Source organism: Gadus macrocephalus, chromosome 3, assembly GCF_031168955.1.
Source record: "Gadus macrocephalus chromosome 3, ASM3116895v1".
Taxonomy (NCBI): domain Eukaryota; kingdom Metazoa; phylum Chordata; class Actinopteri; order Gadiformes; family Gadidae; genus Gadus; species Gadus macrocephalus.
This window is the reverse complement of record NC_082384.1, coordinates 3,617,975-3,635,537: the sequence shown is the minus strand read 5'-3', so window position 1 is coordinate 3,635,537 and position 17,563 is coordinate 3,617,975. Positions and strand designations below refer to the sequence as shown.

At 44.6% G+C, this 17,563-nt stretch overlaps 1 protein-coding gene across 2 annotated transcripts in view; it reads right to left on the bottom strand.

Annotated features, from left to right (window-relative positions):
• Positions 1-17,563, bottom strand: part of vps54 (VPS54 subunit of GARP complex) — a 59,417-nt gene that overhangs the window by 7,541 nt on the left and 34,313 nt on the right. For both annotated transcript variants that reach the window (XM_060046099.1, XM_060046098.1), the window contains 4 exons: positions 16,589-16,770; positions 6,819-6,931; positions 4,299-4,365; positions 3,294-3,399 (listed from right to left, as the gene is read on the bottom strand). In XM_060046099.1, the coding sequence (XP_059902082.1) occupies positions 3,294-3,399; positions 4,299-4,365; positions 6,819-6,931; positions 16,589-16,770 (468 nt within the window). The remainder of the gene's footprint in view (positions 1-3,293; positions 3,400-4,298; positions 4,366-6,818; positions 6,932-16,588; positions 16,771-17,563) is intronic.

Here is a 17,563-nt window from a genome sequence, read left to right as displayed (position 1 = left end):
GGATCGCTGCCGAAAATCGATCAATTAAAGCCGGAGCAAGAACAAGCTTTTGAGTTTTTTGGGTGGCAATGATGTTGTGGCGCTTCTCCCCACCGGGTTCGGGAAAAGTTTGATTTTCCAGCTGGCTCCGTTAGTGGTGAAGGAGCCGGTCCCGTCGCATGACATACGTCACGACAAAACGCTATGCGATTGGTTATGGCAGATCCAGAATGGCACTGGGCAGATCCAATCATTTTAAAACTTCTACAGACTCCCGCCTCCAAGTGAGTGAACGTTTGTCAATTGAGCAGTTCCAGACCTTCTGTATAAATGAAATGAAGTACGATGGTCTGGTAGGACCAGGCTAAGCCAATCCTGTTATTAGCCATGTGCGCCTAACACAAGAAAGACGTAATGTTGAGAAGTCATGCTAAAAACGGATAGCAAGCGAAAGCCGAACCAGACTGTATCAATCACATACCTTGGGTCCATTCTAACTTATGGTAAGAGGCTAGTCTTTAAATCTTTGCAGTGACTGAATGTTGATGATAAAACGGATTGGTTTGCATAAGATGAGTGTGTGCGACTGTGCGTCTGTCCTTTTCGGCTTCGGCATACTGCATGGTTATGAAGGCCTTGTGGTTAGTTGTGGTCTTAGTGAAGCAGCCTAGCCTTGGAGTTGGATAAGTTGGAGTGATTGTGTACGGGCGTGCGAGAGAGAGAGCACATCCGCCGTGGTGATGTTTGGCTTGTTGTGGGCTGTCTGTCAGCATCCGCCGGGTTAGACGGTGTGCTTTGTGTATTTGTTCAATGTACATCTGTCTGGTCGTATTTGCGGTAGATTGATGGTTAAATAATGTCACACCACGATCGGTTATACTTGCCGGCACTCATTTGCAAGTGCACTGAATGCTGTCCGATAGGCTAAGTTAGCCCATAGCTAGCATTATGCCTTCTATTTCTAGATCTTCTGACTAAGTTTACCGGTACTTGTGACATAATCACTGTCACTAGATATAAAGAAAACGTTGACTTTCACTCGGTGCTATTCACTGACAGTAAAAATAAATAAAAGTGTCGTTATTGCATGCACTGCTGTTCATTGACTAGCTCCAGCGCTCGTTGCTGCGTTGCTAAATGATAGCAACTCTCCACTCATTCTCCTCTGACCATGCATTTAATTGGCTTTGACCGCCATCAGTTCTCAGCAATTCCTCATTCGCCCTCTCACATCTGACAGGTTCGAAATTAGACTGCTGTGGGCAATCATACATGTTATTTGTGGTTCTTGCCACCTCTTAGACGCCATAGTTCTAGTACTAGGCTGAGGCTACCTTCCACCACGTCTCCTAACGTGACGTCATCGCTGAATGGCGTCAGAAAACACCCGTTACTGCCAAAAACTGGACTTAAACACTATTTGAGACATTTTATAAATGATACACATATTGAGTGCTTTATATAGCCAATAATCAAAACTTTCGGTTAACCTGCACGTAGGCCTTTAAAGTCACACCCACTCAGGAGGACTTTCCTCCTCTCTCCCATTGAAACCCATATTATTCACCGGCCGCCAGTACTTTCGGGGAAATTGATGGGAGTCAACGGAGGCTGGGGGAGTAACGTCCTCCCTGAAGTGATTGGCAAAAGGCGATAGGGGGTGCCAATGTCCCTTTACCCAGGGAAACTAACATTATATATACAAAGGCATTAAAGTAGTCATATTTAAGGGCATTAATTCATTACAGTAGTCTGGACGGGTTGGGGTCAGGACGGGGGGGTCAGGACGGGGTTGTATACAACATAGCAGTCCATCACCGTACGCACCATAAGTACTTTACTAAGGTTCTCATCACCAAAGGCAAAAGTGCTTTAGTGCCGTTTGAATTCATAGCTAATAGAATGCTCTGAGGCAGAATCACTATTGGAGAGTAAGCAGCAGAATCACTGTTGAATACTGTGTGTGCAACAGTACAGGGAGTGTGTGTAATTTAGTGTGTGGAGCAGTGCTGAGTGTGTGCAGTAGCACAGAGTGTGTGTGCAGCAGCACAGAGTGTGTGTTTGTACAGTGTGTGTGTGTGTGTGTGTGTGTGCAGCGGTACAGAGTGTGTTTCAACAGGAGTGTGTGTGTGTGTGTGTGCGGCAGTAGAGAGCCTGTGTGAAACGGTATAGTGCGTGTGAAATGGTAGTGAGTGTGTGAGTGAGTGGGTGTGCGTGCGCAGTAGTAGAGTGTGCTTGTGTGTGCAGCAGTAGTGTGTGTGTGTGTGTGTTTGTGCAGCAGTAGAGTGTGTGTGTTTGTGCAGTAGTACCAAGTGTGTGCTAATAGGAGTGTATGTGTAACAGGCATAGAAAATGGCTTGTGTTATAAAACAGTTCCCCTCCCTCACATTTTTTTGTTTTAGCGGTTAATTGTATTACCCGCTATTGTATTTATTTTCATGCCACTAGGTGGCACTGTGCACTATTGCCATAGTGGGTTGCCATGGAGACCATAGCTCGAGTAAATAAACTGTTGATTGCTTGAGCAAGATTGAATACTGTTGTTCTCCACTTCATATTACCCACAGGAAATGTTTTATTATATTCCATTGAACCATGGTTAATCTATCATGCAGTCCTATGGGTGGTGCGTTTGTTCATGTTGTGTTTGGGGAGCTTTGTTGTGTTTGAAAGTGTGATTTGCAGTGTTTTGAATGTAGTTGCTAGCGGTTGTCGCTGGTGAGCTGGCAGAAGCCGTTGGTGTCGTCGGTTGGTGCGTGTGTGCGGGTGGACACACAAGTAGAGATGTGGTATTTATACTGCCATCTATTTGTATATATGCTGCTATTTATTTATGGTATGGACAATTATTGATGTATTGGTTTATTTATTGTTTTATTATATTCCAAAGTCATGTAGATATATTATTAGAGTTCAAGTCACTTTGAGGCATGTTTTAGCGTTTATGCTATGATATTTATACTGTGATGTTTGTGCTGTGATATTTATGCTGCCATCTAGTTGCATTTATGCTGCTATCTATGCTATCTTTTTTATTATATTCCAAAGTATTTGACTCTGAAAGGAGTAAATAAACTGTCGATTGCTTGAGCAAGATTGAATACTGTTGTTCTCCACTTCATATTACCCACAGCGCAAACCAGCCTGTGGGCCTTGTACCTGCCCACATTCCCCTAGATCTGGCGCCGGTAACATATGCTTATCAAAAGAGATCCACACTGAACACAGTAATAATCTATAAATGACAATAGAAACAATAGGAACTGTAATAACATGAATGTTAACCCTGTTGGGGCCCAGATGGGTGAGCTCACCTTGAGCAGGTCAGCCAGCCTGGACAGCAGGTCCGTGGTAATGGAGGGGATGTCGTTAATGCACTGACAGTACTCCAGGAAGATCCTGATCAGCAGCAGCACCGTCCTGTCAGGGAACAACACATCAGCAGGGCTTCAGGACTTTAACAGAACAACACCTCCTCATCAGAGGACTAACAGAACAACACCTCCTCATCAGAGGACTAACAGAACAACACCTCCTCATCAGAGGACTAACAGAACAACACCTCCTCATCAGAGGACTAACAGAACAACACCTCCTCATCAGAGGACTAACAGAACAACACCTCCTCATCAGAGGACTAACAGAACAACACCTCCTCATCAGAGGACTAACAGAACAACACCTCATCAGAGGACTAACAGAACAACACCTCCTCATCAGAGGACTTAAGGCCGGTTTATAGTCCTCCGTAAAGTGCTGTACGTAGACAGGGAGAGCCCTCTTCGTAGCCAGAGAGCCTGACGGAGAACCTCTTCGTAGCTTACGTGCGCATCCAATATTTTTTAACTATCCGTCAACGCAATGGTGACGGTAAGGGCTGTGATTGGTCCTCTAACAAAATCATTTCTGTAATCACTTCTCTGGTTTGACTTTGCACCTTATTTACTTTGTACATTGTTTACTTTGCATATTAAGGTCCAATAAAACACCAAATAGGATTTGTAAAGCTTTGGAAGTTTATTTACAAAACTATTTACATGGTTTGTAGTCAACATATAAGATCGACCGGGCGGCGAATTGCATTGCTTATCCAACATCCGAACAGAGAACTTCGAATGCTCGAGGGGTCTCCGTAGTTACGGAGGCCGGATACGGATTACGGATACAGAGTAGTATACTTTGGCCTTAACTGAACAACACCTCTTCATGAGAGAACAAACAGAACAACACCTCCTCAGAGGACTAACAGAATAACACCTCCTCAGAGGGCTTCAGTGCCCGGCTCACCGTGCAGAAGTGGAGTAGGGGCCTATACCTACCCAACAACAGCGTACTTCTGGCCGTCCACCAGGAGGAAATCCCCAGGTTTCCTCTCCTCAGCGTTCCCTGACAACAAACCAAGAGTACCGCCGCACACCTTCAGATTATATACATATACACACACTTCTATCTATCTATCTATATATACATATATACATATACACTACACACACTTCTATCTATCTAACTATATATATATATAGATATAGATATTTAGATAAAGAAGTGGCTGTAGAAGTGTATCAATTGAAATGCTAGAAGGGATGTACGATTTATTTAAAGTGGATGAAATACAATATGGGAGGACAAAAATACCCATGATTAAATTAATTAATTAATTATAATGATATATGGAAATGTGTTTTAATGTAAAATAATGTACTGAACTGTTCAATGTTATTATTAAATATAATTCACAACAACAGTACCGTCATTTATTTCCAAATACATATTCCTGAATGGTTTCACAACGCCACACTTCATAGGCCCAATCCCAATGTCCGGACTCACGGACTCAGCTGCGCGTTCTCGCGAAATAATTAAGGCTTTAGGGCTGTCCCAATGTCGATTTCCAAAGGGCATGAGGGTTTGAGTCCACACTTACCGAGCCCATTCCGTGAGTCTGCATCAGTGCAGACTTCGCCTAAGGGAATTACCCACAGTTCAAAGCGTTTTAACGTATACCGTGGAGACCATAGGGAAATCCGGAAATTAGGAAGGTAAACAACAAGACAACGCTACTGTCAATGCGCGACCAGATGGGAATTTCTGCCTTTTTTTAGTGAGCCGGATCATTTGGATCAGCCCACCAACAAGAGCCGGCTCTTTTGGCTCCCAAACGGCTTTTCATATTACTATAATTATACCTTGTTTAATTCAGCCAAATGTAGCCCGTTCTGATTTATGATTAGTATGTGTAGGCTAAAGACCTAATTCTTTATACTGAAATATCCAAATGTAAAAATTATATTTTCTAATATCAATAAATTGCTGTAGCCGATTGTTTTCATTGCATTTACAATATAACAAAAAGGAGAATTGCCAAACCGGCAAGCGTCAGCAGCATCTTTGTCATTAAACGTTGACAAGGTAACATGCTCTCGTGAAGTGCTGTCCCAATTAGGGATGGGCCGATAGTCGATTCTATTGACTATCGACGATAGATGGATTCCATCGTCGATCGTCTCAAGTAGCCGATAAAAAGGCGATAATTATATTTTAATAATTAATTTAATTTTTTTTTTATTATTATTATTAGCGCTGTGGTAGCTATTTTTTCAACTTAAAAAGCCCCGCAAATTGTAATTGAAATTAACTGGCACCGGTGGAAAACATACTATGTAGCGCTGACCTGCCGTATTCACTTACTGCTGCGATAGGAGAGGGGAGGGGCTCGAAACCTACCGGTCTGCTCGCACGGCGAAATTACATCACACCCCGCTGCACCATTTCCGGGTCACAGCTGTGGTACATGAGCTGTGTTCGAAATCGTTCCCTATTCACTCACTCACTATTCCCTATAGTGTTCATGATATAGTTCACTACATAGGGAACGTACAAACGAGAATTCGGACACGACGCTGAACATTTCTAAACGTCATTTGCGTCAGTAAATGCGCCGGGTATTTGTGTGACGCAGACAGATGCGCCCAGATTGTGTAAACAAACCGGGCACTCTAGAGGAAAGCTGGAGGTTGTATTGATGTTGAATGTTACATTTCCTTGAACAAGGTTTTTCGTATTAATTTTGAATGTTTCATTTTCTTGTTAAATCCCAAATAAATTGTTGATATTTCTAAACGAAAGCCGGAGACTCCATCATTAAATGTAGTCGTTTTCGCCGCTTGCGGTTATTGAGCTTCTTCTTCTCCTCCGGAAAAACACGACTGCATTGCATTGTGGTATATGGTAGTAACACGTAGGGAACATCATATGTACACTCACATTTTGGGTATTTTAAGTGCACTATATAGGGCATGAAATTAACCAGTGAGAATTCGAACAACACTACAAAATAGCGAGCACCCTATATAGTGCACTATATCCGTGATAGGGAACGATTTCGAACACAGCTACGAGCTGTGTGTCATCAGCGTGTGTCATCATGACAGCGCCAGCGGCGCCCGGGCGCCGACGCATCGAAACTTAAATCAGCGGAGGCTCACGGCTCACGCTGGTCCAAGGGGAAGACCATCGTAAAAATAAAAACGTGATTTTTTCAAAGTGATAAATTATCATAAATAATTAATATTATACAATTATTATAAAGATGACCCCCCCCGATAGTATCGACTATCGCCGATCGCTAGGGGGCGCTATCAGACGATGGAAGCTTGTAGACGATTGCCCAACCCTAGTCCCAATCCCATATATACCTATCTGAGCCCATGTGGCCTCACGCACTCACTCACTTAGCAACTGAGATCAATTAAGTCCATGAGTCTTTAGTCCTCAGGGCTCACTTTGGGATTGGGCCATAATAACCCGATGTTGACCCCTCAGCAAAGGTCAAAGGTCACCTGGGGGCTTGCGCTCCGGCAGTGCGATCCTGCCGTCGGCGATGGAGTCCACCAGGTGCTGGAACTCCACCGGCACCTCAGCCTGCTTCCAGCGCTCGTTGTCCAATAGGAGGCTGCGGAGGAGAAGAGGGCCAACATCACGTGACAACCAATAGGAGGAGAGGTGGAGGAGAGGATCAGAGCACCAACATCACAACCAATAGGAGGCTCAGAGGGGAGGAGCACCACATCACATAACAACCAATAGGAGGCTCAGAGGGGAGGAGCACCACATCACATAACAACCAATAGGAGGAGAGGTGGAGGAGAGGATCAGAGCACCAACATCAAAACCAATAGGAGGCTCAGAGGGGAGGAGCACCACATCACATAACCAATAGGAGGAGAGGTGGAGGAGAGGATCAGAGCACCAACATAGAAACCAATAGAAGGCTCAGAGGGGAGGAGCACCACATCACATAACAACCAATAGGAGGAGAGGTGGAGGAGAGGATCAGAGCACCAACATCAAAACCAATAGGTGGCTCAGAGGGGAGGAGCACCACATCACATAACAATCAATAGGCGGAGAGGAGTAGTGGAGTAGAGTGCCAACATAAGACAAAATAGGAGGAGGGGAGCCAATAGTGCGAGATAAAAATAAAGCACATTCATTTGAGTGATTTTAGCTTGTGTGTGATTTATCGCGGGCATGGGTCGGGTAACGGGCCAAATATTGATGGGTCCGGGCGGGTGCAGATTTAATTGTGATTTTATCACGGGTGACGGGTCGGATCTGGTGCTGAACTTTAAAGGTACGGCCACACCAACCGCGTTACTTGCGTTTGGGGCGTCGGAAATCTGCGTTTTTGCATAGGGAACCATTGGTATAGGCGCGTAGACGCATCACACGCGTTGAAGCGTCGCGTTAGACGCGTTAAGGCCGATCCATACCTCCGGATCCGGACGAAATTCGTCCGTCGCCCCAAACGTCGCCCCCGGAACTACCCTTCATACCTCAGTCTGGTTTCAGCGTTGTTATGGATGTTACCCAAAAAATCCTCTAGAGGGCAGTGACTGTCGTTTCACAAATGAACGGCATCGACAATCGCAAACATGACATCTGTAAAGATGATTTTGCTTTGCGTCATCCGAAATCGGCAAAAAGAAGTGCAAAAAGTGTGCGGTGGCATGTGACAGATGCGGTGGCCGCAGATTATCTCCTCAAAATGTTGTTAAATGACCAGTTACAACTCATTGCCAAAGCAGGGAAACAATAACAATAAACAATAAAATAAAAATGTCAGGTATATAGTATAATATAAGTACAAAACGTCAAATACTAGATATATATATATAATATACATATCAGATATTATACTACTCTATCTATTTTCGCGAATGGTCTGACTTTTGACTCTATACTGCCGCCTCGATTTCCGGTGGCATTGCTCCGGTTCTCCCGGAGCACTCCGGATTCATAAGCCGTTTCTCAATTCCTAGCACGCGTACTACGGACTCGATGACTTGCAAGCACGTACTTGGCAAGTCCGTACTTCAAGCACAGACTTGCGAGCACGCGAGTACGTACCTGCAATTGGAACAGCAGCGGACTCGATGACGTCACCACCTCTGCTCGTCCGTTAACTGTGCTACGGCCTCATTTAGGCATATACTGAACAATATAAACAAATGATATAAAACAAAATCCCAGCCTCTTTCATTTTCAAATAGTATGTAAATATTCTGAATGAATAAAAATTGAAAAGATATGCGTGTCCATGTGTATGAGCTATACACGCACGACTTTATATGTATATATTTATATATTATCTTATATTATTATTATTATTATATTATATATTATATAAATATATACATAAGTTAAGAGTAACTTAAGCTACAGTTGTGCGTCTTCACCATATTGTCCGCCATCGTACTGCTGCGAGTGCGAAATGCATCCTGGGATTTATAAGGGTTGCAAGCATAGGGTGTGTTCGAAATGACTTACTAATTACTACTTACTACCTACTAAATACTTGGCTTACTACTCGAATCCTTAAATAATGATTGAGCAATCCATTTTGAGTAATCGACGTTCGGAAGACCGTTCTTACTTAACCACCTCAGATGACGTGAATCAAATGACGTGTCAATAACCTACCGGCCGGGCGCCGTTAATAAATATTATAAATAAATATATAAACGTCACATTTAACGTCACAGTACATCTTCAACCTAAGGATTTGCGGTGATATGTTAAAAACAATTATTAAACAATTACATCGGTATGGCTGTGGGCTCTGCTGCTGCGGCTCCCCGTTTAGCGCCATTGCTTTCATTGTTCTTTTGAATAGACGCAGTGCATTCTGGGGCAGTTGAGTAAGTCTAGTAAGCTAGCGATGCTTACACAAAATCTTTCCGGAAGTAGAAGACATTCGGATACTACTCGCTTACCTAAAACTCGCTTACTACGTTCTGCTTACTCAATTTGACGTCATAGTTAGTAAGAGTAGGAAGCAAGTAGGTGGTTTCGAACACACCCATAGACATCTTATATGATAGACGGAGCATCGAATGCTACCGCCTACTGCCGCTGACGAGACGCGGGGCCGCCATCTTGCAGAGTGGTCATCCGCTCCACTCAGTGTAATCCGTTTGGCTGGAGCAATGAACTGTCAGCGCATTTAATCAATCATACCTCACTGAATACCACTGATTTTCATGCGGTTTTTTGTCATACGTGTAGCTATGATAAAGGCCACATGGTTTGGCGTGTTTTATTATTCAATACCAATTATACCAATAGTACGGTAATGTTAAATCTTACTTGTGAAAAGTAATCCCCCGATTCCTATTGTGGATGGTCCGCCGATTTGAGCAGGAATACGCTGAACAAGGGGGGCGGCAGTAGCTCAGGAGGTAGAGCGGGTTGGCTGGTAACCTGAAGGTTGCTGGTTCAATCCCCGGCTCCTCCTAGCTGAGTGTCGAGGTGTCCTTGAGCAAGGCACCTAACCCTGACTGTTAGCTCCCGACGAGCTGGCTGTCGCCTTGCATGGTTGACTCCGCCGTCGCCGGTGTGTGAATGTGTGCGTGAATGGTGAATGTGAGGCAACATTGTAAAGCGCTTTGGGTGGCCGATGGTCAGAAAAGCGTTATATAAATGCAGTCCATTTACATTTACATTTACAACAGCCCGGCATCCTGTTTCTGCTGCTGTTGCTGCTCCCGGTTGACCACTCCAAGATGGCGGCCGTATTTCTCGCGTCCCAGCAGCCAATGCTCCGTCTAGGCTATAAGATGTCGATGGTTGCAAGTACACACGAGCCACCTCCGATGCATGCTCGGTGAAACGGCGAGATCGAGCACGCATCAAGAACACTTCCGGGTTTTACGACAGTACTCGCTTGATTCATGCTTCGAATTGGAACAGTGCTCGGGCAACGACTGATGACGTTTCACGAGTCCACGAGCACACGACCACGCACAAGTACGCAAATTGAGAAACGGCCGTAAGCTCAGAGGCGACGGACCCATTTACTATGGAAAGCCAAGAAGGCCACAATCCGGCCCTAGAATGGCGCGGTAACGCCTCGTTTCCACGTACGTATGTTTTTCGTATCCGTGCTTCCGTAAATTTACGGAAGGAGTCGCTAGTGTTTTACGTACGGACATGAATTTATTTACGGACAAAAGATGGGGGAGCGTATGATAATGGCCGTTTTTAGGAGACCGGTACTTTGGAACATGAGGATCGACATATAAAAAACAAAACCAACCAGGCTTGGAAAGAGATCGGTGAGGAGTTTGGCCTGCCAGGTACTTACATGTTTTGTGAAAAACATAAAAACTTTCACACGGTATCTCCGTAAAACGACGGCGAAAGTAAAAAAATTTGAACGTATATTACGGACATACCGGACAGACATTTTACGGAGGGGAGGAGTCTCGGAGGAAAAACGGACATTACGGAGAATCACATAGGAATGAATGGACTTTCGGTCGGAGACGGTTGGATCGCATACGAGAATGTACGTATGTGGAAACGAGGCGTTAAAGTGCAAAACCGTACGGAATCCGTACGGAATGACTAATAGCCGCGGCTATTAGTCATTCACTCCGGCTTTTAGTTATTCACTCCGGCTATTAGTTATTCACTCCGGCTATTACTTAGGTATGCAGAACGAGCCCCTCCCTCTTCTTTGCTTGACCACTAAGTTTGAAGGCTGTCTAACCAATCAGTGAAGAGAAATACCAGACTAACGCATTGTCGAGACTAAAGCTGCAGTGCCTCCATGTTTCGCCGTAACATAAAGCTGTGTTGTCTTTACTAGTTTCACTACAATGTAATGACCACTAGCTAGTGGAAAATACATTTGTGTCTAGTACAGTGATATATTTGTATATGTTAGGCTATATATTGAGATGGCAGTGTGCGAAATACCCGTCAATATTCGGGGATGCCCTCATCCCCAGATTGTTCTCGATATGCAGTAGCTAGCTAGGCCATAACATTACAATATTTCATGGATGCAAGCAAGCCAATCAATCTATATCCTACATGACAACACACACACACACACACACACACACACACACACACACACACACACACACACACAGGTACCTGCACACTAGGAGCCTGCATTGGCTAAAGTTGTTGGGATGCACGTTATTTTATAACAGGCAGGGGCAAAGTTGTGCATTACAATGCAAACACGACAATAATTGTCACCGTTCTTGCGCACTCAGAAGAACATGAACTGAATAAATGCCAGGTATATAGCATATCGGAGACGGGCACACAATCAGTGCATTTGCAAATGAGAGCCTGCAGTATGACCGATCTTGTGACATTATTTAACCATCCATCTACAGCTAATACGATCAGACAGATACATCATTGATCACATATAAGCCCAGAACAAGCCCAACATCACCACGGCAGGTGCGCTCTCTCTCGCACATTCACACAATCACTCCAACTTCTCCAACTCCAAGGCAAGGCTGTTTCACTAAGACCACAAACAACCACAACTAACCAGCCTACATATCCACAACAATGCGCAACAATCAGTTCATTGCGTCTATCTTCTGTTTGGCGCACATGGCTATTTTGCATACTTGCGCAGGACTGTCGGCTTCGCTTGTCAAAAAAATAGAACGTATTTGTCAATAAATGCTTTGAATTCTGAATACTGGACTTGGTGAGCTTAAATAGGCTACATTTAAGTGACCTTTAGTGAGATGGCCTAAAACGGAATACAAATGAATTATTTGGAGGACTTATAGCCTACTGAAGTATTTTTAACAGTGTGTGGAATCTACAGCTGATCACTTTCACTGGCTAAGCAAAATGAATCCCGAACAGTTGAACCTCTGAATTGATCCTGAAAGCCTATGTCCTATGTCCTAGGAGGCACTGCAGCTCTAGTCTCGACAATGCGTTACTTTAGTCTGGTATTTCTCTTCACTGATTGGTTAGACAGCCTTCAAACTTAGTGGTCAAGCAAAGAAGAGGGAGGGGCTCGTTCTGCATACCTAATAGCCGGAGTGAATAACTAATAGCCGGAGTGAATGACTAATAGCCGGAGTGAATGACTAATAGCCGCGGCTATTAGTCATTCAAAACCGTACGGAATCCGTACGGTTTTTACCGCGCCATTCCAGGGCCGGATTGTGGCCTTTCCATATGAATGGGCCTTTATGCCGCGTTTCCACTGCAGGGTGCGGAACGGATCGGATCGCAAAGGTGCGGTAGGGAGGGGGCGGTATAGCCCAGCTCAGTTCCAAGGTCGCGTTTCCACTGCCGACAGTACCCTTTGTGGTAGGCCGGATGTCGATCGCCGCGGCAGCTACGTAAACATCGTAAAAAACGCCTTCCTCCCCAAGAATGCAGACGAACGTCTCCACCTCCTTGTTCGCCCAAGCAAGCGTTTTACACGACAAGTTAATTGTAAAGAATAATACCTCGAGGCTACTGTTCGTTTGTTTTTATCCCTGCGTCACCCGGAAGTGACGATTCTGTCGACCAATCAACGGAGGGGGGGTGTAGCTAGAATTTCACGGGACCCTTTCAGGCGTCTCGTCTCGTTTGCGGTACCCCAACGGAGGAGTCCCGAGAACGGGGCCGGAACGGGTACGGCAAAGTCCGGGTCACGCCCACTTTTGGCGGTGTAAACGCGACCCAACCCGCACCTTTGCGATCCGATCCGTTCCGCACCCTGCAGTGGAAACGCGCCATTAGACGCGGCAGACGCATGTAATTACGCACGTAAACGAAGTAACGGCCCCAACGCACCAACGGCCGGAGTTCAAAAAATTTAACTTTCAACGCTCCAACGCGTGATGCTAAGCCGCGATAGCCAATCAGCGTGGAGCTTGACCCGACGTCACTGGCAGAGAGTAGTGACGCTTGCACAGAAGCATACGGCCGACATCTTTCTTTATTCTGGGTGAAAATAGTAACATAGTTACGCCATTAAATGCGTTTATGTAAACTTTTTTAGCGAGAAATGTGCATTTAACTTTCATATTGTTCGCTCGGTGAATGTGAAGGATGTTTGGTTTGATAGTTATGACGAAGAGGGAACGCTCCATTCACTTGCATGGACAGCGTCTCTTGTTGCTAAGCAACCTCAACGTCTTGGCGGACTATATCTCTGCTGATCAACACTACGAATGCTGGAAACACACCAGACACACCATGTGAAGTTATTTAACCCGATTATTGTTATTTATATCCGAGATTATTTAATCTCACCCGATCTAAGCTATATCATATGGCAAGCCATCCCCGCCAGTAAACGGCATAATTTAGACGCGTATCACCTTCATTACGCCGTAAAAAACGCCGTCAAATGTAGAAAAACGCCGTAAAATACGCTGTCATGCGCAAAAAAACGCAGCTTTTTACGCCGCAATTGAGCCTTTCAAGAGCGCGCGTAAAAAGCGCAGTTTTGAACATCAAACCGCGCGTAAAATACGGCGCTTTTGTGCACATCACAACGCCGTAAAATACGGCGTTTCTCTCGTATGCCAATAATCTCCGCCCTTCTTTTCTCTCAGCCAATGCATTTGAAGTGTTTGCGCCCAATCGCTGAACAAGACAAGCAGACCAAATCAGTTCAACACAGATCTCTTCTCATTTGGCGTTAGTTGTAGCGTCATATTCATATAGATATATATATTAGTAAATGCAGTTTCAACGTTGTGATAACCGTGGTCCAATCGATAGAGACGCTTGCTATGTAGGGAAGAGGTTGTCGGATCGAATCCATTCATTGTCAGATTTGTGCTTTTGTCAGATGGTCACGCTTTTATGATCGTAATGCTTTTTAGTCCGCAAGCCAGACCTCCTGTGTTATAAGTTCCAAATTCAGTGCCTTTTTAGTCAGCCAGCCAGATCATCTAGGTGTCTTGTTACACGCTTTATAAGTTAATTATATTTAAATTATTACAGCCATGGAGCCTTTATTTTCGCAGAGTTATGGTAACATCCTCTCTTGTTCAATCGATATAAATACACAGTGGAAAGGAGTGAGAGGGAGCCATAGAGAGAGACACTGATGAACTGGGGAGCCATGCTCTAACAACGTTCAGAGGCTTGTAACAGTCTACTGAGTCTGACACGGTGCTAAAATGGGCTCTGGAGACGCAGGAATGTTGTTGGATTCAACTATTTGTGCATGGAAGCAAAAAAATATCTCCCCATCAAGGCCAACAGCAGAGTAGCCTACGAAAAGAATAGACTGATATGAATGCTTCAAATATTAAAACCCGATTGATTAGGCCTATGCCGACATAATATCAGTCCTAATCCTGAACGCACCGTGCGTAAATTTTTCACGGCATTTTCCCCCAGACAGGCAGACAGACACTTTATTTACCCCAAACTAACTTTCATAATCCAGCAGGTTACACAATACAAATAACTCTTACACAAATACAGACAGCCTATACAGTAGGCTAATACAGCGCCCACCTCAGCAAAAGGTAAAATGTAAAAAGAAGATATAAGCTACATTTAAAATACAGATGCTGTAGCCTACATAAAAATACAGATGCCACATGAAATATGAAAATAGGATGCAATGCATAAATATGCAAAACTAGGATATAACTAAGCTATAATGAGAATACTTGGTTAACTTACAATGACTATCTGTGCAATGACTATCCTCCTAAATTAAATTAGTTAGATTGAAAGATTTTTGTCTATGGAATGATCCTGTCACTTTACTGCCACACATTGTGTGTGTCAGTAAAGTGATGAGGTAGGAGAATCCGTGTATGGTTCGTTCTTTGAATATTCCGATTTATAACAAAATCAGAAAAAACAATTAACAGGACTGTTTTTTGGTTTTTCTGATTTGGTTTTGAAACTGAAAAAGGGCAAAAGGAATAAACAAATAAACGGCATTTGATTTTGTGTTTGTGTGTTGGTTTTTAAAACCCTAAACAGAAAAACAAATAGGGCCTACAAAAATAGATACATTTATAGTTATAGGCTACACCAGAAGGCAGAACGCATCGAAGAAAAAAGAGCCAACCACCTAAACCAGCAATAGACTGTCTAATTATATTTAGCCTTAGTTATGGCCGCACTTGAACCTTATGGTGACTTTATTCGTGAACTATTTGACACTGGAAAGACACGACGCGATCAGTACTGCTCTAAAGCATTCTGGTGCCCCGAAGTACTCGGTTCTGTGTGGAGCACAACCTTCGAAGAAGAAATCTAGTTTCTCCGGCTCCCATGGGAAACAATAAAGCTGCCCATTGTAGAATGCGAGAGACTCGATGGAACGTTTAAAAACGTCTTTATATGTATTATTATTATTTATTTTTAAACAACCTCTTGCCTATAGAGCAAGCGTCTCTATCGATTGGGCCACGGCCACGGTGACCACACTGTAGGAACTGGATTTACTAATATATATCGATATGACGCTACAACTAACAACAAATGAGAGGAGAACTCCTCAAAGCAGATCTGTGCTAAACTGATTTGGTCTGCTTGTCTTGTTCAGCGATTGGGCGCAAACACTTCAAATGCATTGGCTGAGAGAAAAGAAGGGCAGAGATTATTAGCATACTAGAGACGCCGTATTTTACGGCGTTGTGATGTGCACAAAAGCGCTGAATTTTACGCGCGGTTTGATGTTCAAAACGGCGCTATTTACGCGTGCTCTTGGAAGGCTTAATTGCGGCGTAAAAAGTGGCGCTTTTTTGCGCATGACGGCGTAAAATACGGCTTTTTTCTACGTTTTACGGTGTTTTTTACGGCGTAATGAAGGTGATACGCGTCTAAATGATGCCGTTTTCTGGCGGGGATGGCTTGCCATACTATCATGCACCCAAACACGGCGGCGTTTGGGTTTCCTACCTCGGACTCCTAAATCTAGCGCAGCCACAGGCGCGTCAGGCGCGTTGAACCATTTTTGTGACACACAATGATCAAGCGTCAAGTTAGGCACGTTACATGCGTTATCCAACGCGAGTAACGCGTTTGGTGTGGCCGCAGGGGGCAGGTCTCAAAAAATGGACCAGTGCGGGACTCTTAGACTACATTGTATCGAAGATAAGTATTTTTTGCGGTACGTATAGCGCAATGACGATACATTTTCGATAGATCGTACAGCCCTAGTTGGTGGGCGGCCTCAGCGGGGCTGAGGGAAGGCTTGAGAGGGTTGGAGGAAGGCCATCTCCAACAGTCTAATCAGTGAGGGAGGCAGAGTACCTGGGTGGGGGGCAGCAGGCAACAGTGTGGTGTGGGGGGAGTGGGTTACCTGAGCTTGGTCTTGCGCTCCTCGTGGAAGCGGTGGACAAAGCGGTTGGCCTGGCTCTGCAGCGCCCCCCGCAGGGACACGCTGCGCCGGCAGCACAGATCCTCCGTGCTACGGGCGAATGCCTCCACGGCCTGGGACAGGCCCACAAACTCCCCCGGGCTGAGGCGCTCCAGCGAGCCATCCTGGGGAGGGAGCCATTAGACCCGGGCCGGACGGGGTTATCACAGTGAGGGCTCAGACCAATGAACCAGGGGCTGTATTCACAAAGCATTTTATCTTACCGCTAGGAGTGCTCCTAACTCGCGCTAAAACATTTTACGTAGGAGTTTTTTCTTAAAAGTTATTCACAAAGCCGCTGAGACCTACTCTTACTAAGGATAAATCACAAAGAATGAACTAAGAGTGACGCGCCGTTACTATGGATTACGTCAATTCTCGTGCACGAGTTTAGAGGCGGTCAGTTCGGTGATTGGTTGTTCAGACGAGCCCACTGAATCACCGAAAAAAAAGGAAATAGCCTAGGCTAGAAATGAATTCCTATTAAATAGTTATAGTGCAGTTAGCCGAATACACGCATGATGACAATTTTGCGCAGACCACGATAATGACGTTGTAGCCTGCACGTTCAAGAGAGAGAGAAAGCAAACAATAAAAATACGTACAATTTAAAAGAAAATAAATGTTATGAACTACCCAACTGTTGACTAATTTGTGCCAAGGTGTTTACCTAAAATGTGTTTTCAAAGTGATCCCTAAATGCCTGTCCACTCGGTTCCACACGGCCAAATTCATTGTCATGTTGATCGCCATCATCATCATCATCATCATCATCATCGTCTGGCTGTGGAATGTTCAACCGCTTGCAGAGGTTGTGTAGAATGGCACATACAGTGATTACTGTGCTTGCCCTCTCTGGGGTGAGGCGTATTTCGCCGTGGAGGACATGAAACCGACGTTTCATCTGCCCAATTCCTC